The 26,012-nt window shown below is 48.2% G+C and overlaps 1 protein-coding gene across 1 annotated transcript in view; it reads left to right on the top strand.

The window, feature by feature from the left end:
* Window positions 1-4,349: 4,349 nt before the first annotated feature.
* The window catches only part of P3H2 (prolyl 3-hydroxylase 2), a 64,796-nt gene continuing 43,133 nt past the window's right edge, over window positions 4,350-26,012 (top strand). The window contains exon 1 of the mRNA XM_058031000.1: window positions 4,350-4,805. Within this exon, the coding sequence (XP_057886983.1) occupies window positions 4,350-4,805 (456 nt within the window). The remainder of the gene's footprint in view (window positions 4,806-26,012) is intronic.

Raw genomic sequence — 26,012 nt, 5'->3', positions numbered from 1 at the left:
AGATGGCTTTGGGGAGTTACTTTTGGTTTGTGCTGCACTGGAGAAGCAATGGCAAATTCTAGAACACAAAACCCTGTCCCAAACAGGCAGAGGTACAGTAAATCCCATAAAATGCAGCAGAGAGACAGGACAGACAAGGACAAAGAAAAGAACGAGCTGTCAAGGCTGGTATTAATAATGGTGTGCAACAGAGAGAGAAGGTGACAAGCCTGTGCCAAGGCAACTTTGCTGGATGCTGCAAAGGAAGTTATGAGATGACCTTGACAGTCTGTGTGAGGATACAGGAGCAGGTCAGGCACTTAGAGCAACACTGCAAGCAAAGCTTTGCTGGCAATCATTTTGTGCTTTTGCAGAGGTAATGTCAAGAGGAAGTCATTAAGGAAAACAAGGCTGTCATCAGCAAGATATGAGGTGGCCATGCATTGGAGAAATGTCAGGATAGAGGGCTGCTAGGACAGAGGACATTCCAGGGTCTTGAGGCAGTAGCTCATGAAATAACAACAGCTGGCATTTGATCACAGGTCAGATGTCTGGGAGAAAGTGATAGCTGCTCCCAGGTCCTGAGCCAACAGAAATATTGCTAGAAGGAAGTAAAAGTTAAAATGCTTCGGAATAAAAATTAAAGACCTGTTCACCTGTGCTGACCTCAGGTTATCAGCAACCCATGCAGAGCAATGCAGCAGAGACAGGCCCAAACATACAGGGGACAGCTGTGGGGAAGCAGATTTGTGAGCCACCAGCAAAGAAACAACAGGTAGAACCTGGAGCAGATGCAGAGGCATCCCCAGCAGACACCTTGTGCTCTCTCATCCATGTTCTACACTGTTGCAATGTGCTACATCTTGCTATACCAAGATTTAAAATTTACAGAGATAATTCCTCCTTGGTCACTCGTCCTTTCACTCTGCCCGAACCCAGACTCATTTTATACAACTCTGATGATGGATTTTTCCCGGAAGGAGAGTCTCAAAATACGGTGCATGATTAATATTGCATCTTTTCATTTGATATTAATTTCCTGACATTTACTGACATTCACAACCACTCTCACACCTTCTTGAATAAAACAGGTGTTGGGTAGATGGAGGCATTCTATGGAATTCTGCTATAGATTCAGGTCTAAATCGTGAAGTACTTAACTAATGGATATGATATATTCAATTAACTTGTACTTTTGTACATGAGGAAAAACCCAAAACCTTCTAATTAACGGTATGTTGTACTTTTCCGTCTGATTCAAAGCTCTCTATCTCACTAATGTGCATGGCTGAAGGGGTCATCTGTGTTTGATTTGGAATTATAAAGTTTGTCCATATTAAATATGAAAGCAAGTTTACAAATGAAACAAAGAGGGCTTGAAACCTGGGTCTGCTTGTACAGTGCACGTTGGAAAACCATTTTGAAAGGCATTTTAAGTTTTGCTCTTATCTTCTTGCCAAATCATCAGTGGTTTGACTCACATATCAGAATTTTCAAGCGAGAAAAAAAAAGCTTCAGATGAACCAATTTACGTAGGAAAAGGTTTTTCAAAACAGCTGCACAGGGGCCAGGATCAACATCTGAACACGGGCTGAGTTGTTACATTTTTAGAATTATTCCTTTCATTAAAGGCATGAGGGGTATCTCATGCATCTTGGGGCCTGATTCAGAGTTGTAACATCCTAAACCAGTAATTGCTGTGCTGGGTGAAACCCTCTCTTTATATTTGTTTTGGAAGCAAAGCCAGTTCCTTTCCAGCTCCACGGAGGAGAGCCTACCTTGCCTGTGATGCTGATGGCTGTAGCAGCAGCACTGCTGGATGTTATGGTGCAGATCTTCTGCAAGAACAAGACAATAAAGGGACCAGCAAACTTCTTTCCATCTTCTGCTTGCTGCTCTGGCAGTGAGCAGGCTCATAAAACTGAAAGTGGTTGTTCAAGCAACTGCCCTGAATGCCAGAGAGATACACTGGATTGAGAGCCTTGTATGTGCCAACTCTTGTTGAGCTCTTTGCTGCAATTAGCTAACAACAGACCACCACAGTGAGGGAAAGCCAAATGTCTGTGAACAAAGACAGTGTGACTCCAGGCAGGGAGGCTGCCAAGTGGGGTGGTGGCAGTCTGGTGTCTGCTCTAAAGTGAGTGGGTGCCTACAGGGAAAATCCTGCAAGATGGGCAGCAGAATGGGTCAGAACAAATAACTTTTTCTTCACTGTTTCAAAAAGGACTTTTAATGACAATAAAGATCTGCACCAGAACATGCAGCAGTGTGAAATAAAACATTTTGTTTGACTTCTTTCTCTCTCCAGTCACTCGTGTACTTTCTGCATTCCTTCCTATGCAGGGCCTCAGTTACCACTGCAAGCGCAGAGGTGCTGCTGACTTGGAAGCAACGTGGAATTGGGTACAGCAGTTCTGCAAACAGATCAGCTGAGATGTACCATTCAGAACATTCACCCAGAACATTCCCAAGCATTTTATCCCTGTGATTTGGGGCAGAGCTCTCCCCAGCTCTAAACTTCTGCAGTCACCAGTGGCACCTCTGGAACCCTTGAGAAGGTTTAAGCAGCCCTCTCATAATGTCACCTCTGCTCCCAGAGGAGTGCTGATAAACTTTTCATTGCAAAAGGCTTTATCTGGACCTGAGACCTTTGTTTTGCACGGGCAAATGGTTACAGCATGTACCCCTCCCACTGCAGATACCCCTTCAGGGCTGGGTTCTCCTGTTTGATACCCTCCCCAGCATGCCAGCCTGGCAGGCAGAAGGGTGCAGGGACACCCAAACCTTTAAAACATTTTGTGCCAATTTGCAAGAAAGCAACAAGGACAATTGTTATGAAATCGTTGCCAGATGGGAAAGATCTTCACCAAGAACTCTAGTAATCTCTAGTCATGTGGAAAAAAACTTCCTTTATGTGAAACCGTGGTAAACTGACTCCATAATCTGATCATTTGCCTGATGAGAGGCTGTTTAGCCCTGTTTCTGATCCAGGACACAGCAGTATAAACAAGGCATGATTTGATCAAAGTCACTGGAGCAGCAGAGGGGGATGCACAGCATGACCGCGAAGAACATCTGGCTTATTGCAGTTACAGAGTCTGGACCAAGTGGAATTCAAGCATCTCCCATTTCCAGCTGTTTTAGTCTATGAGAAGATAGGCAATATCTGTGGAGATATTCCTGAAATGTCTGAAAGAAATAAGGCCACAATGCTTTGTGAAAAACCCTACTGAGAACAGTGCTGTACACACAGCCTTTGGAGCAGCAGAGCCCGGCACATCTTACAGTAAAGCACCTAGCCAAATCCAGGGTTTGGTCACTCCCCCTCAGTCAGGAACAGCTGATTTCAGCCAAATTAACTGTGTTAATATGAAAAACTTCTTGGTGACAGGTGTTCAACACTGAGATTATTTAAAATGCCAACTAAGATATTTTTTTCGTGTGTCACCAGTCTGCATTGCCAAGCGTCTCGTCACAAGAAAGCATTAAAATTCATGCAAAAAAAAAAAAAAAAAAAAGTAACATTTTTGGCAGGGCAGGGCATTGCAGCATTGGAAGAAAGAAATCTTGGAGGAATCGAGACAAACACACAGCTGGGAGTTGGAAAAGCTTTGCCAGCCACTCACTGTGCCCATCCCAGATTATTTATTTGCAGAATTCCCGAAGGCAGGAGGGTGCCGGGGTAAGAAAAGGCGAGCGGAGTGGAGAACCCAGCGAAAAACGCTCCAAGCAGCAGCCTGGCAGGGAGACAACACCAAGCATCCTTTGAATAATGCCGCCCGCGCGGGGATGCGGGGCGGCGGGAGGAGTGCGGAGCGCGGAGGGAGAAGCGGGAGCAAAGCCTGCTGCCGCTGCTGCCTCTGACATCACCGCGGGACGATTCACATTTCCCGACGTCACTCCCCAGCCCCTGCGGCCGCGGGGCCGGGGATGCTCGGAGCGGCCCTGGCGGCCGCCGCGCCCCCTGCGCGCCCCCGGCTCGCTGCGGGGGGAGCGGGGCCGGGCCGGGGCCGGGCCGGGGCCGGGCGGGGCGGGCCGGGCCGGCGGCGCGGGGCCCTTTAAGAGGTGCCGGCGGCGCGGGAGGCGGCACAGGCCGGGCGTGCATGGAGCCGCGGCCCCGCCGCCACCGCAGCCCGGCCCCGCGCCCGCCGCACCGAGCCGCGCTCCCGCTGACGGACCCGCGTCCCATTACACCGACATCCATCGCTCGGAGCCCGCCGGGCGGACTGCACGGCGCGGACCCCGCATCCCAGCACGCCGGGATCCGCTGCACGGACCGCACCGCACCGAGCCCGCCGGGCGGACCGTGCATCCCGGACCCTCCCGCATCCCGAGCCCCATCGCCCCGCGCTGCCCCCGGCGCGGCGGGCATGGCCCCCGGCAGCCGGCGCGGGGGGGCCCGGCTGCTGCCGCTGCTGCTGCCGCTGCTGCTGCTGCCGGCGGCGGGCGGCGGGTGCGCGGCGGAGGGCGGCCCGCTGGAGCCCTTCGATGCGCTCTACGCCAGCGGGGTGGAGGCGTACTACGGCGGCGACTTCGCGGGCGCGGCGCGGTGCCTGGAGCGGGCGCTGCGCAGCCGGCGGGAGCTGCGGGCGGCGCGGCTGCGGTGCCGGCGGCTGTGCCGAGCGCAGGTGCGGCTGGAGGAGCCGGGCCCGGGCGCCGGAGGGGACCTGCGGTTCTTCGGCTCGGTGCTGCGGCGCGCAGAGTGCGTGCGGCGCTGCGAGGAGCCGCGCCTGGGCGCCGTGTCCCGGCACCGCGCCGCCGAGGAGGTGCGCGCCGACTTCCAGCGCAGGGTGCCCTACAGCTACCTGCAGCGCGCGTACATCCAGGTAGGCACCGCCCGAACCGCCCTCTCCAGAGGGTTACCCGCGCTTCCACACTCCCGAGCATCCCAGGTGTGCCCCCTCTGCCAGCTCTCCCGAGCCGTACAGGTGTGGTCCCCCATAACCTTCTCTCCGGTGTGTGTCGTCAGTGTTCATGGCCAGTTCCCCAGACAGAGAATCCTGGATGGCAACGTAGATTCTCTCCAGTTTTGGTTCACCTGTGCTTTTCCTGTCTTGTTTTGGGTGGTTTTTCTATTTGCTTTTGGGAAAGGATGTTTTTGTTCTAATGTAACGCAGTTCTGAAAATAGTTCTGAAAATTGTCTGCTTTCAGTTTGCAACCCAGAAACCCCTCAGTAACCCCTCAACGCCCTCTGCCAGAGGTGTTTCCCTTGCAGACAACCTGAACTGATTCCATGTTTCTGGAGCTGGAGCTGTGGGTGAAGCTGGAAGGTACATAACCTGTGTTCCAGGGACCTGATGGTCATTGTCCTGATGTGATGTGAAATACTTTGCAGTATTTCTGCAAAGTAACAGTGTGCAGTCAGTGTTTAGCAGCTGCTGACATCCTGAGTATCATCCTCCTATCCCAGTAACTTCTGCCTTATAACTGGTGCCTTCCCTGAGAAAAATGGTGTTATTCTTTCAACTTCTTTGCCAAAAAGAAGAAGAAAAAAACCCAGAGGGAAAAAACCCAACCCCCTCCCACAACCCACACCATGATAATGGAATTTTTCTTATTCATTCTAGACTTGTGCTGTGTCAAGCCAGCTACCTATAGTAAGTCTTCCTGTTCATGACTAGTAAGGACAAAAACTCTGGGAATTTTGTTTCATGCCAAGCGGAATGTTTAAAGCATTTCTGGAACATCTCCCTGTGGATTTCTGCTTTATTTGAGCACATTCATAACCTTTTAGTTGCTATAGGCAACTTAATAGGTGAAGACCTGCCTAGCGGTGCACAGGGAGGGTGGTTCTGCTGAAACCCATTTCTAGGTGGAGAAGCAAACATCTTTCCTAGGCAGTGCTGGTGCCTGTGATGCAGTTCTTACGCAGCAACATCAAGGAGGCAAACCATCAGCACTTTGAAACCTAGTGGAAAATCATAGCTACGTTGCTTTTTCTATGCTTCCTTTTCTGTCATTGCCTTAATGTCCGTTTCACAAGTCAGGGACTAGAACTCCATTGGCTTAAACTGTAGTGGCCATGTGATGCATAGAGTTCCTGACAGAAATCCTGTAATTTGGCTTGTGTGCAGTGCCTGTGCAGCTGGTGGTCCTTACTGTAAAAGATACTCTATGTAGTGTCAGCATCTGTGGGAAGTGACGCAGAATTTGTCATGATAAAAATTAATGATTCCCTTATCTGATTTCAAAGCCTTTTTCAGACTCACTGATGTCAATCTCACTGAAGAACTTTCCTCTAAATTAAGTGATAGGGTTTTTGTCTCCCACTTCAGTAAAATTGATATATAAAACCCCAGAAAATTTTGGGGTGTGGGCTGTTCTTGCATGTATGCTTCTGTTGAGACTGAGGTAATTTTCCTAACAGCATCCTAAGCTTATCAAAGCAATGTGTTAAAAACAGCCCTTTTAAAATTTATTTTATGTGTGACTCATCTTAATTTGCTTTTACAACATCTGGGGATTTTATGTTCATGCTAACACTGATTTCACTGCTCTCAGATGGAGTAGTGGATCTTCTTGTTATCTGCATGGCTGTCCAGGTGTCGGTCTTTGGAGCCAAGGGAAGCCACTCTCTGATTAGACTTGTTCGTGTTTTTAATACATTTTCTTTAATCCTGTCCGATTCTCTTGGGTTTTGTAAGCAGCACTGTCATCAGCCATGCCCTCAGAGCACCCTGCAGTGATTTGTCCACGTCCTCACCTGGCTGCTGCCTGTACCTGAGCTCTGCTCCCAGGACTGCCCTTTTGCTCTGGCTCAACAAGTCTGTGCACAGGAGGAAATGCCCCGTGTGGGATTTGCCTGCACTTGCACCAAACACGAGCTCTGCTGTCGTGCACTTGGATGTGAACCATCCCCTCATGCCAAGGCTGAGTGCCAAGGCTTTGGCATGTTCCCTGGGGGTTGGGATGCATCAGCTCCACATCCTCTGCGTTGACTTTGGCTGCAGCAGCTGCTCAGCATTTTGTCTGAAAAGGGGAGCTTCAAAGTGGGGCTTGTGCAGAGTCCCTGTGCCTTGCTGTGGGTGCACGGACAGGCTGCACAGCTCTGGCCACTTCACCCTCGTGTTCTGTTTCTTGAACCCAAAGAGGAAATGGGATGAGGTGAAACACCCTGCTGTGTGCCCTGTCCAGCTCCTCCCTGGGCTCCATCACGGGACCGGGATGCTGAGCCCTGGGAGGATGGTAGGGTTTGGTGCCATTTGTGGTTTGAGAGAAGAGCAGCAGCCTGGAATGTGCTTCCCACCTCCCACTCTTGCTGACCTCGTGCTTGTTTGTTTCTCGGGAGGGGAGAAACACATCCCGTCAGGAGGGAGTGACAGAGCAAGGAACAGATGAAAAAAACGGAAGGGTTTGGCTCTTGTGCAGTGCTTTGAAAAACGGTGCTGAATATACATGAAGTAATCCTTGCACCACTCCTGTGGGGTAGGAAAAGCAAAGGCTTTCAGTCCTGCTGGACACATGCACAGCCTAACGCTGGCCAGCACTGTGTGTGCCTCTGCTCTTTTGGGAGCAGCAGAGCCACCCAGATGCCCTGGGAGCAGGCAGGGCTCCCCACTGCCTTTGGTGCCCTGAGAATTTCAGGTTGGGGTCTCCCACTGCCTCTGGTCTCACTGCAGAGCAAGCACCAGCACAGCCTGGCCCAGTCGTGATGATGTGAATGAGACTCTGCAGTGAATTGCTGGAAAACTGGTGCTAGATTTGGAAGTTTTGGACTTCTTTTGCTCAGCTTTTTGGGGGCTTTTTGAACTGGACAGTAGCGGCAGCTGCACTGGGCTGCGTTGCTCCTGCTTCTGAGCAGATGCTGAAGATATTCCTGCACAGAGCACTGTAAAGGGACAGGGAGGTGATGATGTGTGTAGGTGAAATACCAGTGCTATCCCTCTACAAAAACATGTTCTATCAGCCTTTGATGTGATCATATCCATCATCCTATCAATTATTTCCTCATTTATCCATACTTTTCTGAAACAGAAACAGTGTTCTTCTGAAGACCGCTTTTGTATTTCTCAGACATGATCTGAGTGTTTCTGGTGACTCTGGCATGATGTGAGGGGAGGCTGTGGTGCACTGCAGGAATGGGACAGCGTGTGGGTTCAGCGAAGGGTTTCTGTCAGCTCTGGGCTCAGGATCAGGCTCCTGAAGTTGACTGCAGACTCTACAGACTGCCGACAGGTTGCATTGAACAAGCAGCCCAAGTCCATGTGTGTTTGCAATACTACTTTGTGGCTTCTCAGTATGTATTTAAGTAGAAGACTCCTCCTTTTCCTAGGATAGCTGGTGTTTTCAGGTAATTTGGAAATAGAGTGGGTGCATCTCCTTGAGGCAGTTAGGGTGGGGTGAGTTTGAGAAGGTGTGGAAGCAGAGAAGGAGATGAAAACATGCAATGCATGTAGTGGGCTCTCCAGCCACAGTGAGAAGGTTCCTCAGTGGGTTTCTGCTGCCATGTCCCATGGGCTGGACAGCTTGCCAAATGCTGGTGAGTCTCAGCTCTGTGCTGGCTGCTTGGTCTTTGTCAAAGCAATAACCTCTGGGCTTGGCAGGTGGGTGTGGTACGATCTCTTTGCCCTCTTAAATATTTTATTAGTCATGTCCTCCTTGCTTTGTTGCTGTAGTCATCTTGTTGCTGTAAAAACCCAGCCTGCAGGCCATGATGTTCCTAACCCTGCTTTTTGGGGTTTTTCTAGCTCTGAGAGTGAGTGGAGGAGGAAATGCACACAATGTACACTGTGGCAGTGTTTGCTGCTGTGTGCTGCTGACTCAGGAGCCGTGTTGGAGCTTGCCCTGGATGGTGTGCCATGAACCCTGTGACAGAGCATTGCTTCCAGTCCCCAGTCTAACTTCTGCAAGTCAGCTTGGTCCAAAAACTACGAGTAACCTGGAAAAGTTGATCACTGTGTCAATTGCAAAACCAAATCTTGTTTCTCTTCTACTTACTGATCCTCCCCTTGAGGTCTCTTTCCTTTGTCTCGCCCTGTTACCAGCTGCAGCATTCCCTGGCCTGCTGGCTGGGTCGATGGCTACAGCCTGTTTTAGTTTTCTGTGGATACTGGTGTGCTGTTGGTGAGCCCTTCCTCCCAGTTTGTAAATCCTGAGTTGAAGTGTTCTTGTCTCCCCACTTTGCTGAATGCCCCGTTGCACATCGGTGAAGCATGGCAGGAATTGTATGTACGTAGCCTGTAACCACCAGCCTTGGATCTAGATGATGAAAAGCTTTTTAGCCTGTGCTTGGGTTTAAAACAATAAATAAAACAAGTCCCCAGCATGTTGGACATTGCTTCTCTCTTAGTAATGCCAGATTGTAGGTGGAACAGAAGGGGCAAGAGCCTGACTGTGTCTGGCTTATCCTGTCCTTGGCTTGAGCTCCCCTTTGCCATGTCTGAGATGTTTTTCAGTTTTGTTACCATCATGACTTCATGTTTTGCAAGCATAAAACAATAATGTTTAGGTTTTCTGAGTTGTAGGAGAGACTGTTTATTTGTTCTTTAAGGGTGTTTCTTTTTTTTTTAAAAAACAAGATCTTGTTTGGGGAGAGCTTCCACTTTTATCTGCAGTGCTGTGTTTTCCACAGTGCAGCAGACGGAGCAGTGCTGGAGGCACCACTGGAATGTGTCCTTGGTCACACTGACTGTCCTGCCCACCCACACCACCAAGATGTCTGAAATGCAACAGGCACAATAATCACTTGATAAAAGACCACAGGAGAGAAAGAGGAGAGACAAGTGTGAGGCCAGACTTCAGAAACACTTGTGATAAAGATTATTCCCTGACTCCAGTTCTGCCTTTGAAAACTCCCTATTTATGACAATCCAGACCCAAGGGAGGAGAGTTGTGTATGTAAACCTTGGCCTTTAAGCTCTCCAGTCTGGTTGTTCTGTCTTCTGCCAGTGCTTGTGTGATCTTTCCACAGCCACATTTGGGTGTCTGAGTGTACCAACCCTCAGGGTAGTGGTTGTTGAGACACTTCAACCAAATCCTTTCCACCTCGAGTAATTAATCACTGCCCACCTCTGTGTGTTTCACAGGGCCAGAGACTTCTGTCTCTGTGGCAGGTATGTGGATCACCTACCTAGGGGTTGTGGAGCAATTGTGGTTTCACATCAATGTAGTTGCTTAGGGAATTTGGTGTGTTTCACTCAAGGACTGCTGTTTTCCATGAAGGTTTTGCTCAGTTTTCCTTCGTGTCACAATGCTGCATGCACCTAAGCAGGTCATGGGCTCCTGTCCTGGGTGAGCCACAGCCTTTGGGGAGATGTGGTTTCACATGCAGCATCTCATGGGCACTGACACAGGATAATGTGTAAAACTTTTTACTTTAAAGTCTTTGGGGGAGCAGCTGTTTCTCACCACAGGCACCACCTGTCCTGCAAAGTCTGTCTGTGCAGTTGGTCTTGCTTTTGCAGGATTTATGTGACATCTCAGATGAAGACCTATAGTAAAACTGTCAGATAATCATTATTATTTGGATTTTTACTATTAGTGGTGTTTATTTATTTTCAATCTTGAGAATTGGTATTACTCAGATACTGGATAAATAAACAGATCTGAGACTTAATCTCTTGGAACGTCTCTTTATTTAGATTTTCTGAGAAAGCATTCCTACTCCTCAGCAGAGGGTAAATGTTAGTGCTCAGAAAGTTAAAATTATTTTGGACAAAAATAAACTCAGTTTATGGGGATGGAAAACTTTGAGTCTTGATGGTTGGGTCAGTGTCCTGGGTTTAGAACAGGGTACTTAGTCCTGCCCTAAGCCCGGGACACTGACCCAACTGCCCCTGTTCCTGTTCTTGCTGACCATTTCAAATGAAATGCTTCTAAAATATTTAGAGTTGAAAGTATTGACAGAGAGGGAAAGAGGTGACCCAGTGGTTCAATTCTGCTGCCAGCAAATGCAGCCTAGGTACATCTTTGTCATGAAGGTATCTCAGTGTCTTCACAGGAGTCAGTCTTGACTTTTTGGCCTTGAGTATGGGCTTGTGATGTACTAAAAGCTAGACTAGCTGGTTGTAGTGATTTTTCTGCTAGTTTCTTTTCTTTTTTGGGTGTTTGTGTTTGGTTCTTTTTTTTCCTTTTTTTTTTTTTTTTTTTTAATAGAGCAAATCCAAAAGCAAAACTAAGGTGTTTGCGTTTGCCACATCATTTCAACTGGTAGTAAATTAGCACAGCACTGCCCAGCAAATCAGGACACAACCAGTAAACACCTACTGGTCTTGGACTCACTAAGATCATTTCATACAGCCTAGTAATCATCCATTTTGCCAGGGCTGCTCTTTTTGTCTTGCCAAATTCCCCTTTCCCACTTCATGGCTATGCAGTTGTGCCAGGGCTTCAAATTATACTAAATAGAATAATATAGAAAAACATACTAGTTATAGACCCAGTGCAGTGGGTCCCAGCCTGCAATATTTTGCAGTCTTTTGGAGAAAACAAGGTAACCCTGACTTCCTCCTTATTTCTTGGCAATCTCTGGTGACGTGGCTTGGATGATGGATGAGGCAGGTGAGACTCACATGGTTGGAGTGGATTTTTTGAGACCTTGATCTAAAAGCCTCCCAGTGCAGGTTAATATCCCAAGTGGAACAAAACTGGGCACCAGCAGTGCAGGAGAGCCCAGGCTCCTGCTGCTGGGATGGGACCCAGGAACCTGCCCCTTCCCTGCTCCTGCATCTCCTTAGCTTCTCATGGATATTGCACTTTCCCCTGCTGGCTGCTCCCTGGCAGAGCCCTGCTGCTGAGCTGCCCTGTCCATGCACCGTGGTGTGCTGGGATTTGTTAAGTGGCTTTTTGAGCTGCTGTTAAATCTCATCCATACGTCTGAGAGCTCTGCTCTGGCTTCTGCAGGGCCCTTTTGTTGTCCTTGGCCACAGGAATAACAAACGGCAGCTGATGATGGACTGCATGTGAATGAGCAATGCAGCTTAGCCTGCTAAGCAAACTTGTGCCCAGTCCTCTTCAGCTGTGGCTGAGGTTTCAGCAAGGATTATTCCAGTTTCTTGTACAACTGGTGATTTCATCGTGGATGGCACCGGCAGTGGTGAGAAGCCATCCTGTCAGTAGCTGCTGCCTTACTGCCAACCTCCTGAGCACTGCTGGAGCCTTGCTAGCAGGATTCTGGGCTCAAGGCACTGCTGGACGTCTGGAGCAGGGAATTGAGGGGTTATTTATCTTAGTTTTTTCCTTTGGAGGTGGTATGAATTAGTCATTGTGATTGGGTTTGTTCCCAAGGAGTAGGAACCCCTGTGCTCTGCACAGGGCACATTTCCATGTGTGGAGTCTGGAGTGAGGCCAGGCTGAGCTGGGATAAATGGATGTGAACCCGGAGTGACCCAGCTGAGGGCCCTGGAGTTCCTGGGGAAGCTGAGATCAGGGCTTGGCCGGTGTGTTTCTGCAGTAAGGGATGGCAGGAAGGAGGGCACGAACTTGCCTGCACGCTTTTGTTTCCAGCCAATGTATCAGCAAGGAGGTATTGACATTTTTATTTCTTGGCCATGAGCTGGTGGTGACTAATGAAGGCAGGGGGTCTGCCTGTGGGTGGGTTCAGGCAGCAAAGAGCTGTTCCTCATCAGCCTGTACCTCCCAACATCCTTCTCCTTTCCATGACAACTGGTCACTTAAACAGACCCTCCAGGGCTGATGTCAAGGGTCAGGGATTTGGCCACCAAATAATTACAGCAACCAAAATAGCATCACTTCCCCACCCCTTCCTTCCCACACGATCCTGCTGAATCCCAACTCATAAATGTCCTTTTTTTTTCTTTCTTGGATGAGAAGCAAAGCCCACATGTATTAGCTGGAACATATGGCAGGGTTTGGCTGCAGCCCATAAGTTGTGAAGGCCAAATATTCACTTGTAGCTTCTTGTTCACTTAAAAAAAAAAAAAAAAAGAGGGGAAAAACGCGTTCTTTCAGGATTGGATGAAAGGCTGAGTCTGTGCTGGTGCTGGGATGGGAAGCAGATAGGGTGTGGGACAGCACGCTGACCGTGCTGTTGTGACAGGGAACACGTCCCCTCGCAGCCATTGAGAGCAGTGGCCACTGTCCCCTGCTCCCTGCCCTAATGCTGTTGCTCATGTCAGGCAGGGTTTGCAGACAGAATGTCACCAGCACCAGGGGTGCAGAGCAGTCAGCAGGTTTTACATGTGGATTAGTCATGGATAGAAGAAAATTCTGTCTTTGTAGCTCTAAAGGTTTTATAATGGGTCATGGGAGCATCTGGGAGGGTGCAGAAAATTTGTGAAGGAGAGGAAAATGAAGGGACATTGTCAGAAATTGTCTGTCTGCACCACCAGGATGTACCTGGTGTACCCAAACTAAAAAAATCAGAAACATCACAAAAATGCTTGTTAGACACCAACATGCTGCTTTTCACCAAGGCTTTTCCAAAGCAGCTGCAATGGTGGCCTTGATCTCACACCATATCCCTGCAGAAAGATGAGCCTGAGACTGTGCTGTGTCCTGTCAGAGTTAGAGGTGGGAGCACATGAATCCACAGAGCCTTCTGCCTGGAAAAAAGGGTGGGTAAATCCTGCTCAGAGTATGGCAAGTCGGGCACTGCCTGCACCCACAGCCCTTTGAGGCCAGGGCTGGGCCCCGGGGGTGCACTGGGGAGATGTGCTGAACTTCATTGCCCAGGGCTGTGAGTGCAGCTTCTTTTGAAGATGGAGCCAGCCATATTCCTTCCCAGGAAAGATCAGTGGTGCACAGAGAGCAAGAGCTTGGAAAATATCCTTCAGAGTATTTGCTGAAGGTGTTGCTGTGACTGCCCAGGGACTGAAGCACAGTCTGTTGGTTCCCTTGATTAGAAAGCTGCTTTAAAGTGGTTTTTGCTAAGGCACTGCCTGTTCTAAGGTTTATATATATTCTGGGGCATCTGTGACCTGAGTTACTCTGTGTCTTTGGAAGCAGATGAGAAACTGCAAAGTTTTGTTGAAATAGTCTGAAAGGAAGATTTTAGTGAAAGAGAGGAAAACATTGTGTCTTATCTTCATTTTTCCTATTTATGGAGCTGCTGCTCTCTCTGTTGCAGGGGCTGAGAATGGACAGCAGTTTTTCTTACCTGTGGGCAGCACTGATGCTGGGGATGTGTTTGCAGGCTGTTAACCAAGAGCTGTGAGATGCCCTGAGCTCCAGAGGTGGCTGGAGCTGAGGAAAGGCTGTTTTTGTAGAGGGAACTCATGCTGCTTTGGGAGAGGCTTTTATTGTGTGGTGATGATCTGTGCTGCTGAGAGCAGCTGCTTGGGGCAGGGTTTGCTGAGGGAGAGGTGCTGCTGCATCTTGTGCTCCCAATTACCCTGGTACGCTCAGCACACTGTGTAGGCACTGCAGGATGCTGCTCTAAGTGCAGATCCCATTGTGGGCTGCTGGGGAAGCTGGTCACCACTGCTCCCTTTGCTTTAAATATCTTTTAAGATCTTTTAAATGTCTTTTGGGAGATGGTGGTTCCTTGGTTGGCAGCCCCACTCCATTTTCTTGAACACAAGTGTTGCACCCTGGTCCCCAGGTGGCTCTGCTGCTTCTCTGGAGCTGCCAGGGTCAGCCACAGACTCCTGCAGCCAGCCACCTTGGCTCACTGGGTGCTGCTCAGCAAAACTTGGGGTCAGCTTGGATCCTGCTGCAAGGCAGGCAAGCACCAAATAAAACAGTGATGTGCCACTTGAGGAAGCAGCTTGTCCACCCAGCTGTCAAACTGCAGGTCCCTTCTGTGCATCCTGGGCTGGGCTGCAGGACTGTGGCAGCTCACTGCAGGTGTGTGCTGTGTGTGTGAGGATGCAGAGGACTCCTCAGGCTCCCCCAGAGCTGTTTACCCAGGTAATGCCCATGTCTGGGCTGTGTCTCCAGCTGAGTTCCAGCTGCAGCCAGGCTCAGACTGGCTCCATGCAGCACTTTTGCCTGCATGGGGGAGCTGAAGCTGTTGCACCCCTGTCTGCCATCAGCACGACCTTTGTGTGCTCTCCCAGCCACCCCTCCTGCTACTGGAGTTTGCTCTCCACCACCCAAACTGCAGAATCCTCCTCACTGTACCCCGAGCACTTCTTGCCCAGGCTCACCACCCTCTAAAGGGGCAGATCCTACCCACACTCAGTGCTTTAATGCTGGGCTCAGGTCTCATTCCTGACTTGGGAATTTCAGGGTGTAACAAAACACAACATGGGTCATCAGTGCCTGGTTGTGCAAGCAGTGTGAGGAGAGGCAGCTCTGCAAGGCACTGCTTTGTAGAGGACAAGGCTTGTAGCTCCCTGGTGGCTTGGGATGTGCAGGACAGTTCAGTTTTGGCAGCTGGATTCTTCCATGTGATAGCAGAAGCTCTGGGAGCTGGAGTAGGCTATGATTCTGTGAATGTTGCCAAACTCAGATCTGAGCTTAACAAAAGAGATTTTCCCATCTTGGGAGACTCATTCCAACCTGATTACTGTTTGGGTAGTTCAGCAAAACAGTCCCTAGAAAATGATTTTTGCACTGTAGCATAAGGCTTCCCACAGTGGTGTTTTTAACTCCAAATCACTGTTTCTTTAATCACTGTGCTTCTGTTTTCCAAATATATTTTTGGATCCTTGCTGGGAAATCTGGCTAGATGACAGACTCGTAAATAAACCATTTTTAGCTTCTAATCCTTTTTGAATCAAACCAAACCAGGTAGAGACCTGAATAGCCATTCATCTGGACTTTCTCTTTGAAAGTTACAGCTCTTAAAGTTGCCCCTGAGTTGCCAGCAATCAATACGCTCAGCTATACTGAAAAGCACAGCGTGGAAGCCATAGTGTCCTTCATTATGCTTTTGAGAAGTATTAGATAGTGAAGGTTTGCATGTTTCAGGCTTATTGTTTACATTCCTGTCCCTCTGCTGCTGCTTTGCATGGTGGATGTGGCAGCCCAGCTCCTCAGTGCTGGAGCCCTGCTCAGAAAGGGTTTCAGTTCCTTTGGGATCTTCTGTGCTGCTCTGTGGAGTTGCTTTGGTATTGCAGCCAACCTGTGCTGAATGACCAAGTCCTGCTAAGTAGGATTGCCAGCTGAGCTCTTGCCTGCTCTGGGTGTGTGCACAGATGTGCATGGGGCTGGGGAGATGGACAGCAAAGCCCTCCTGGTGTCTGCCCACCTGAGATGGGAGGGAATGCTCAGGTGTAAGAGCCTGCAGTGCTTAGCCCCTGAGTGAGGGATTATTTCATCAGGCTAAGAATCTACTCAAGCCTAGAAAGGCCTGTGTTTGGGAAGTGATCAGGATTGCTGTGCCCAGTGAATGCTGCTGTTTAAGTGCCAGTTGGTCAATGGCACAGCTGGGTCAATAGTGCATTATGTCAAGCACTTTACTGTCCATCTTATTTAAGCCACTTAATGGCAGCTTTGGAAGTTATTCTCTGCTATCGAAGGAGGAGAGCTAAGCCCAGACAGCTGAGAGTTCAAGTGTATTTAATTTTGCTGTTTGCTCTTGAGTCCTTGAGTTGGAAAGGTAAGGACTGTCGGAAGACAAGGCAGAATCTGCTTTTCTTTTTGTAGTGTTTTCTCTGTGTCAGGATGATCATCAGGCATTTTGGAGGTTATCCTTGTAGACTCCCCTATTGCAAAACTGCAGTAGAATTTTGGCTGTGCTGTATTCTCCCTTTTATGTGCCAGCAGGCTTGGCTCTCTGCTCTTATCTACCCTTAGTGCTTTAGCAGTCCTGAGCATGGAAAACTAGATCTGTTTCTGCTTAGCATTATAAGCCAAAAAGCAGCACTCAGCTATCTCTTGTTTCAGAGCCAGGGTGCTGCTGAGTGCAATCAGAGACTGTGTCCAACCGGTGACGGGTGACAACAGAAGGATGTCAGTGCTGGGGAATTTCAGACAGAGATATGTACCAAAGGCTGCTGAAAATAGCAGGGTTTGAAGCCTTCTGAGCTGCACACTTTGATCTTTGTCCATGCTGAGGACAACTGCTCTGACTGATGGACTGCACTGTAAAGTGGTGATGGGTTTAGCAGAGTCCTCACAGGTGTCTGGATTTGAGCTTTGCTGATATTGGCAGCAAAGCTGTGTAAAATGTCTGAAGGTGTATCTGTCCTTTAATGTGAAAGCAGTGAGATGGAGGATAAATGGAAGGGAGTGTGATGCAGCTTATTCAGAAAGAAAAAGAGCTGAAGTGGTGCCTGTATTTGCTGTGGGCTCACATCTGTTCTAATGACTCAGGTTGATGCCTGATGACTTACTAAAGCACAGCTGCACTGTGCATTGAAGTGTGTGTGTTGGCTGCAGCCTGTTGGGTTTTTGTTCTGCACAGAGCTCAGATGAGATCTGGCAGACCTCGGGCTCAGGCACAGCAGCCCCTGATTGTCTCAACTGTGCTTGATTTGGGAGCTTGTGACCAGACACCAGGACAGTGGCTGCTCCAGCCCAGCACTCCCAGCCCTGCTTTGCCCATCTGTGGAATGAGTTTGATGTGCAGTAATTGCACACCAGGCACTCAGTGTGTGAGGCAGGGCTGACATCACATATTTGGGGAATGTCAGATGCGCTGCGTGGTGTCCGTGCTCCGTGAGGGAGTTCCAGCAGGAACAGCACACACAAACAGTAGCAGATTAATTAAAGATGTCCTGCTCTGCAAAAGGCCAATTATGGAGCAGCTTGCTCAGAGTCAGTAGTGCTGCCTGGCCTATTAGCAGGGTGTGAGCTAAGTGTCCCCTCAGAGGAGAGCAGTCATCCAGCTGTGGCAATGCACTGTCACAACTGTCCTGCACGTCAGAGAGGACACAAGCTGTCAGCCATGCAGGTCCAGGGCAGGTCAGCTTCCAGCCCTCTGTTAAACTGCTCCACAGGCAGCAGAGCAGGGTCTGTGTTCCACACAGCAGACATTTGCAGCCAGGTGTTCCTTACTGCCTTTGCAAAAACTTCAGTACCTTTGGTATGTTTATTCCAGATGTTTCTTCTCTAGCTGCTACTACTGCTGTTTAAAGGGCCCTCAAGACCTGATAATATTCCTGGGATCTGGGGAAATTGAGCATTTCAGATGAGTGGGAGTCCAAAATCATCATTAGGCTGCAGAATAATGGCTGTCCTTGTTTTAGGCCTTCAAAGCCTGATAGGATCATGGTAAAAAATGTGACTCAAGGGTTTTCTTTGGAGTGGTTCCTGAGTTACAAACATTTTCTGATTGGGACCTGAACTGAATGTGGAAAGCCAGCTGCCTTGTCCAGGGCAGCAGCTTTCATTTCACAGGACTCATCCATCTGGCTGAGCATGAAGGGTGAAATGTCCTAAATGTCCTAATAAACCAAATCCCATCCCTCTGTCCCACCACTTTATGGCCCAATGCCATAAATCCCATTCTGTAGCTCACCATAAATTACCTTGTGAATCTTTTCTACACACATCCCTGCTTCTTTCTGGCGGACCTCACCAGCAAGACCCCTGCAATCAGAATGAACTCCTGCAAGGAGAGTCAGACCCATCAGCCATGGGGCTGAGCAGGGCTGACAGCTCATCCTGTCTCAGCTGCACTGCTTGAGGAGAGTTGCTGAGAGGGATTCTCCCTTTCCAGCAAGGCTTTATCTATTTTTCATATTGCTTTACTTAAAGCAAACAAAAAAATCATTCTGGAAAAATAATTATTTCAATATCCACTGAGATTTGTTTTGGAAAGCTGATACTCTGCTTGATTTGAAATTCACAAGGTGAACTGAAATTTCAGCTCTGGAGCAGATTTCACTTTGTCTTCCACTCATGGAGAGCTGAAAGAGAAGAGTAAGCAAGAAAATGGGGCAGGGAAGAGAAGTGGCAAAGGGATTGGGGAAAGGATTCACAGCATCAAATGTGTTTGGCAGACTCCTGTGCCAGACTGGAGGAGGAGGCCATGGGGATGCTGTTGTATTGAGGGGCACTTGCCTGCACCAGGGTTTGAGGAGGATGAGCAATGATGAGTTTGTTTGTTTTGAAAGGAGGAACTTGCCAAAAGGTTGGATTTGAACTTTCTCCTGTGGAAAACCAGAGCAAGAGCTCCTGCTGAGGCTGAAGCAGCCAGGCAGGCTCACTGTGGCTGGAAAGGGAGCTGGGGGTCATCCCTCACAGGGTCTCAACCCTGCACAAAGCACACAGCTGCTGTCATGTCTCTCAGCTTGTCACTTTGGAAGGTTTTGAAGGCTTTGTAGCTCTGCTTTCACCTCTAAAGCCCGTGTGCCAGGTGTATGGAAGAGCCAGCACTGTCCCACAGGGGATTTGGCCCTTGCTCAGGAGGGACTCATCCTCCAGGCCAGGCAGGCAGAGAGGTTTAACCAGGATTATTCTCAGGTAGTGTGCATTGGGTTTTCACATCGCTGAAACATGTCAAAAAATTGTTATTACTTTTTCTCGTAGTTCATAGTAGATTTCACATTTACAATAGGACTTTGGTCTTCAGCAGCAAGCATAGACACATTTCTTTTCTGAACTACAGAGACAGGGATTGCTGCAGAAGAAAATTCACAATGTTTGGTGTTTTGATGGGCCCCAGGTTACCAATTGGGAGTGTCATAGCCTGTCCATAAACACCTTTTCTGCTGTAAAGTGAGGCTTTCCAAGAGCTTTTGGCCTTTGCCTTAGCAAAGAGGATACACTTCCCTGGTATGGGATGCAGTACCCCAAATCCTGCTTTACCCCAGACACACACCTTTGTATCCAGTTGCACAAGTGTTGGTGTGTTAAACTGCTGTCTGATGTCTTCCACAGAGCTGGGCAGGCAGGTTTGTAAATTTGGGAGATCTGAGGCTTGCTTGTGCTTACACACTCATGTGCACTCGTGAGTGCAGAGCCTTAGGAAGGAATAGAACAGCTGTATTCCTTGGATCTTTCCTAGCTCCTCAGTAGAAGAAAACTTGCCAAAAATATGGCACCCTGAATTTGTAACTGCTCTCTTTGTTCTCATTTGCTCATATCTCCAGAGGAATGAAGTCATTTATTTGATTTGCCCCGCTGCTTCACACTCCTGCTTATGAATGGCTGGGACAAGCCTGGCTGCGTGTGGTTTGGAAGGATGTGTTCACTTGCACGTTGGTGTCCAAGCAGAGTAGCTGGCTCTGAAATCCTATCAGTGAGGCTTTTGAGTAACTTGAAACCCTTCTCATAGATGCTTTGAATTTCTTCCACTCTGACATTGTGTAAGGCCCTGTTGAAGTTTCATTACCTCAGTAAGCATGGAAAAGCAGCCAGGCTTTTCACTGAAACCTTCCCCACAAAGGTCTGGATTCATTCCCTCACCCCCCTTTTTCCTTGAATGCAGAGCACAGCTTATTGTAGTTTAAATAACAGGGGAGAAGGCCAAGGCTGCATATGGATCTGGGTGGCATCCTGCTAAAGAAATGTGTCCTGTCCCCTGGCTGTCTCTGTGCCGCTCTGTACTAAATATGGAAGGTGGCCTGTACAATTTTCAACATAATTAGGATATTCAGTACTTTTTTTAGAGTAACTTATAACAGACCAGTCCCAAGCAGCTGCTGTTTCATGGGCCATTCTTGGTATTTTCTGTGCTTTAAATAACTCCAGAGTTTCGTGATGTGCTCTGGTGAGACTTTTCCCTACTTTGTCTCTAAAATTTGTTCCAGAGCCTTGTGTATTGAGTCATTGATTCCCCATTGGTTTAGCAGGGCATTGTGGTGTGAGCAGTCAGAAGATTTCTCTATTGCTCCTTCTCTTAGGGGCAGTGTTCCTGGCAGAGGAGCTTCAGCCCTCCCCAGAATGGTGCAAATCCTCCTCAGCACAAATATCCCCTTCCCACATTCACTGCTGAGCCCCATCCAGGTTGCTTCTAGCCTGACTCCTCCTGCTATTTGTAACACAGATCAGAAGAGTTACCCAGGAATAAAAAAATGTAATTTTTTGCCAATTTTTCATCTGGTTTCACCCAAGGAGACAACCACAGTGTATGCCACTGCTATGTAGAGAAGCTAAAATATCCTGTTAAAAAATTGAGACAAACATCTGCCAGCAGCCACTAATGGAGCTGCTGATGAGTTTTCCTTGCTGTGGAATACTGCTAGAATTTGGGAAAGATTTTAATTTTTGCTTTTTTTTTTTTGAGTGACCTAAGCCCAAACAACTGAAATTGGTGGCGAACTGAACATCAAGTGAAAAGGGGTTTTATTTGAACCCCACACTTACCAGTTTAAATCAAGTCAAGTTCTACTTGCTGATGCTTGGAGAGGAAAAGGAAAGACCTTTTTAGACACCAGGCAATGCAATATATGTGCCTCCCCAGACACTCCAATTTTCAGCCTTTTTATATTCAGACACCTATAAAATTAAGGGATTATTTTGTTTGGCACAAGATCCTGTCTATTTTCAGAAGCACCCAGAGCTGCTCCAAATGCTGCAGTTGCTGCTGCTGGGGGAATTGGTGCCAGGCAGCTGCTTCTCATTTCTAGGGAATTTAAGAAAAGTTCACAGTGCTTAGCTGATGTTTTGTGTTTAGTAAAGCCTTTGTTTTCTCCCTCAAAATTTCATTAATGACATTATTTGTTCCTTAAACAGCAAGGTAGCAATCAGGCAGAAATGACTGATGTTATTTGCTCATATGCAATCCAAAGTTAGTGAAGCAAGGAAAGAAGATGAGAAGACTTCTCGGTTCTGAGAAAGAAAAGCTGTTGCTTCTGGCTGTGCTGTGGGAGATCCAAGGCAAGAAGTTTACCTTAGCTGAGTGAATAAGCACAAAAACCCCATCTAACAGCTTTCCTCTTTCATGGTGGTTATGGCTTTTTTTCCCCCCCTCTAACTAATGATTTTTTGATGTGCAATCTGCACAGAGCCAGTGTGTGATTCTGCTCTGTGCTGGAGGATGGGATGCTCAGAGCCAGTCACAGGTGTACAAACTTTTGGAGTTCTTTCATCTCGTAGAGCCTGGAGTGTTTGCACAGATGTGGTAAATAAATTCCTGGGAGTGTCCATGTTCAGCAAGGTGAAAGCAGGAGGGAGAGTTCCTACTCTTGGTTTGTGTCCGTGGTCAGAATCTGTTGGGCATCAGGCACCCACCACCCTGGTACAGAGGCACTAAGGTGTGATCATGTGCTTTGCCACAGATCACACCATGTCTTGTTAGAATTATTTGATTTAAAAAACTAAAAGAGCCCAGTAAGTTGCCTTCCACAGAAAAAATTAAGAAAAATAAACCAAAAAGCAATGTATGCCAGAAGGGTGGCAGTGGGAAATGGACCAACAGGGCTTCTCTGCCCTGCTCTGGAGAGCATGAACCTCTCCAGAAATCCATCCCTTTCTTGATTTGTTAATTAATTTCCGTGGTGTAGCTATTGAAACTCCTGTGCAGGTGGGAGGGTTTGCTCTGCACATTTTCATTGCAAGTAACTGCAGTAGGAAAGCAGCTCCAGCACACCACAAGGGGGGCTGAGCTCTGTGTGTTGGCAGCAGGTCAGGAATTATCTCTTCATTAGCAAGCTGTGAATGTTTGCTCTAAACTGTTGTTGTGAATTGACTCCTGCAATTCGTGTCCTTCCCATGCCAGATGCTGTCAGGCTCATCAGTAAAGCCACTCCAGGCCACCCTGTAATTCTGGTTAAACCTAAGCAAACCCACAGTGGGGTGTGAGGGGAAACAGCTCTTGGTGTGTACACGCTTGTGAATGGGTGAGGTTGAGACACACGCTTGGTCTTTGTTAATGTTTCCAAGACAGGTTTGCCATGTCTTTGGGTGGATGCTGGCATTGCCCCTGGGTCCCCCTCTGGCTGATATGCAGGAAACCATTTTGCCATAAAAGCTGTGGTGCTAGAGCTGCTTCTCTGAGACAGCTGACATTTCACCCTCCTTGCTGAGAAAGCCTGGCTGTAATCTGCTAGATAAGAAAAGTGTTTTTATTTCCCCTCCAAATACTGTGCTTGCTCAGAGTCTGGCTGTGCCACAATTCTCCAAGGAGAGGGGAGGCTGTTGTTTAGCACAGATGCTGGTCTTACCCCCTCACAGCTTGCTGAGTCACACAGATGCAGCCCAGACATGATGCAGGCTGCATCTCAGACTTCCCAGGCTTTCCCACCCTTGCAGATCTCCCATTGTGGTTTCAGCTAAAAACAGAATTGAGGGACTTGATTCATTCTTCAGGAAAAGAGCAGAGGAATGACCTGGATTTTCATGTCTTCTGCATGCAGGAGTTGATGTTCCAAAGGCAAACATTGATGTTGGCTCCTGGAGAGATGACTGCCTTCCTGCTTCATTCCTGGGGACTCTTTCTGACTGTCACATTTTGGGCTGTGTGCTGGCTCCTGTGGCACTCGGAGATGGGAAGCCTTGCTGGGCTGGGATTTTGCTGTGGTGCTGATTCAGGAAGGCAGATGGGGAGGATGCTGGAAGATGCCTGTGTTGTGACATGTGACCAGTCTGTTTGCAGGAAGAGAGCTGCTGTGCTTCTTTCACAGCTTCAGTGATAAGCAGCCAGCCTGGAGCAGGGCCTGGAAAATGTACAGAGTCATGGGATTTTTCATTCTTGGTTGTGCACAGCTTCTTCATCTTGGCCCTTGAGAAAGAACAGAGCTCTGGTTTATTATTTTCCAGCTCACAGCCAAGGCAGACTAGTCTCATGGAAACTGGATCCTTGGGGGAGGAAAGTTTAGAGGGTGTTGGTTTGTTTCCTTTGCCATTTATCTTGCTTGAGGAGATGAAGGGCTGGGAGTGAGACAGGTATATCACCATCTGAATAATGTGGATTGTCTAGTGTGTTTTGGGATGAATCCCAGTTTCCTTTGGCTGTTTTCATCCTAAAAGGTGTCAAGTGCTTATATACATTTCATCAAGTGACTTGTTGATGTTTCTCAATCAATAAATGCCTCAGCTGAACTGAGGCATGTTTCCAGCAGGAGGAAATAATCAGAGGCTCCTGAGTGCCCTGGGTGGGAGCAGCAGATCAGTCTGGAGGTGCCAGCTGAGGAGAAGGCTCATGGAAGCAGTGCCTGCCTGCCCCTGACACACTGATCTTGCTCTACACATTGATTTTCTTCTCTGTTTTCAAGGATGTCCATGATGTCAGTCCCCCAGCTCCTTTTCATCTCCTTTCCCATGTCTATAACATTGGGTCCAACTGGGTGCCAAGGGGCAGCACAAAATCAGAGGTGCCTGGCCCACACAGGGCTCCTTTGAATTCTGCTGTCAGGAGGAGGCAGAGTTGGATGAGAAACAGTTTCCTACCTGGAATTTCCTGTTTGGGTGCTGGGAAGGTTGTTAGGGATTCCAATCTTAATTACGAATTTTCAATTAAGATGCCTCACAGATAAACTTGAGCCCAATACCAGATGTGTCACAAACTCTTGCCTGCCATTCTGCTCCTTTGAAGCTCCTTGCAATAACAGACTATGGACGTGCAGTGCAGTGCAGAGACTACATTTGGATTTTCTAGTGAGAAAACCTGTTTGTCCCAGGCTTTTTGTTATTGCTGATGTTACTCTTAGTAACGTTGGTGTGCACTAGAAAATACATGATTGATGATATGGGCGAGGAGGAGGTTTAATTTTGGTTTTTGTTCTTATGCAACTGACAGAGAGCAGCTGTATCCAGTTACAACAAAGGTCCCCAAGAGTGGCCAGCACTGGGCACTCAAGGAAGGACAGAAAAACATGTTCAGAGCACAGACAGGATGCTTGTTTTCAATATACAAGGCAGTTAGCAATTGCAGTGCTTCATTAAGAACTGGGGCAAATGATCTGGCCTGGCAAATTTTCTGAATTGAAAGTGCTCAGCATCTTTCAGAAATTGTAATTAATTGTCAAAGATCATAGATTCGTGTGAATGCTGCATTGAGAGGTAGTAAAACCTTCTGTAGTCCAGCCATCTGCTTGAGATGGGTGCATGCCAGATTATTATTATTATATGTGTTTTTAAAATCCTCCTGAGGACAATCCTGAATTCCCAAAGGAAAATGACCTTGAAGTTGGGTATTCTTTTTCCTGATACCCAGATAAACATTTTCACATGGTACAAACTAAGCCAGTGGCTGTACTCTGGTTCCTCACCACCTTTCTTTTTATATGCCAGCCTGCATCTGAAGTGTGTTTTCAGCTCCCCTCTGTGTTTTTGATTCTAGCTTGAGAAAGCCAACTGCTTTCAGTCCTGGACCAGACCTTCCAGAGTAATTTTCTCATGCCTCCTGTCCCTGCCCCAGCTCTGCTGGATGTGTGTTTAACTTGGTTTCTCTTTCCCCAAAGCACAGCCTTGGCATTTCTGGCTCTGGTGCCCTGCAGTGGGAATGCCAGGGCTGATGTTACTGTGAGATTGACTCTTTGCAAGGGCAGCCTACATTCCTCAGGTTATCCTAGCCCTTACCTTTCTGCAGAAATCAGATCACTGGCAGGGCAGGGGTGGCCTTGGTGTTTGTAGGTCCAAGGCTGAGTTAAAGGGAAGGTGCTTGTAAAAAGGCTCTTCCTTGGCACAGCAGGGGCATGTGCCCACCCCAGAGCACTGACAGCATGTGCAGATGTTTTGGAGACAATGGGATGGACAAAGGCAGCGTTTCCTGTCAGAGAAGGTCCATTTGCTGAGGAAGGTGGTTTCAGGGCCAAAAGAGCAAGAGCAGAAGAGTCCCGTGGGTGGTTTCTTGCAGTGTTTTTCCAGAGGAGATGCTGATTTAATGCTTCCTGTTGTTCAGGGGGATTCTGCAGTTCCCAGGGCAGGAGAGTTCATGATGCTGAGCCCTTGTGCAGTGCAGTGGCCACACGTGCTCCCCACATCAGCAGAATTGAGAGATGCTGGGTGCTGCAGCCTGTCAGGCTGGAAAACACTGCCAACTTCATGAGGAGGGGTCTGGAGGGCAGGGGCAGGACTGCAGGGTGTTGCTCTGGATATTCAGGGATCCTCCTGCCCTGCTGGGAGCTGGTGAACAGGATAAGGCCATAGCAGAGGGTCAGAGCCAGCTCCACAGCAGCTCCATAGCTCCTGGAGCTGCAACTGCTGGTGAAGACAACAGTTCCTCAGTGTTTTACTTATAAGCAAATTCCCCTGCACTGGATTATGAATTATCAGATCCAGACAGAGGAAGTCTCTCATAATTCTCTTCCTCTGAGGTAACTCGGATTCTTTGTGAATTAACTTGTTTTACAAACTA

The sequence above is a fragment of the Melospiza georgiana genome, chromosome 10 (genome assembly GCF_028018845.1).
Source record: "Melospiza georgiana isolate bMelGeo1 chromosome 10, bMelGeo1.pri, whole genome shotgun sequence".
NCBI lineage: Eukaryota > Metazoa > Chordata > Aves > Passeriformes > Passerellidae > Melospiza > Melospiza georgiana.
Note: the sequence above shows the minus strand (reverse complement) of the source record. Positions and strands in the feature narration are given on the sequence as shown.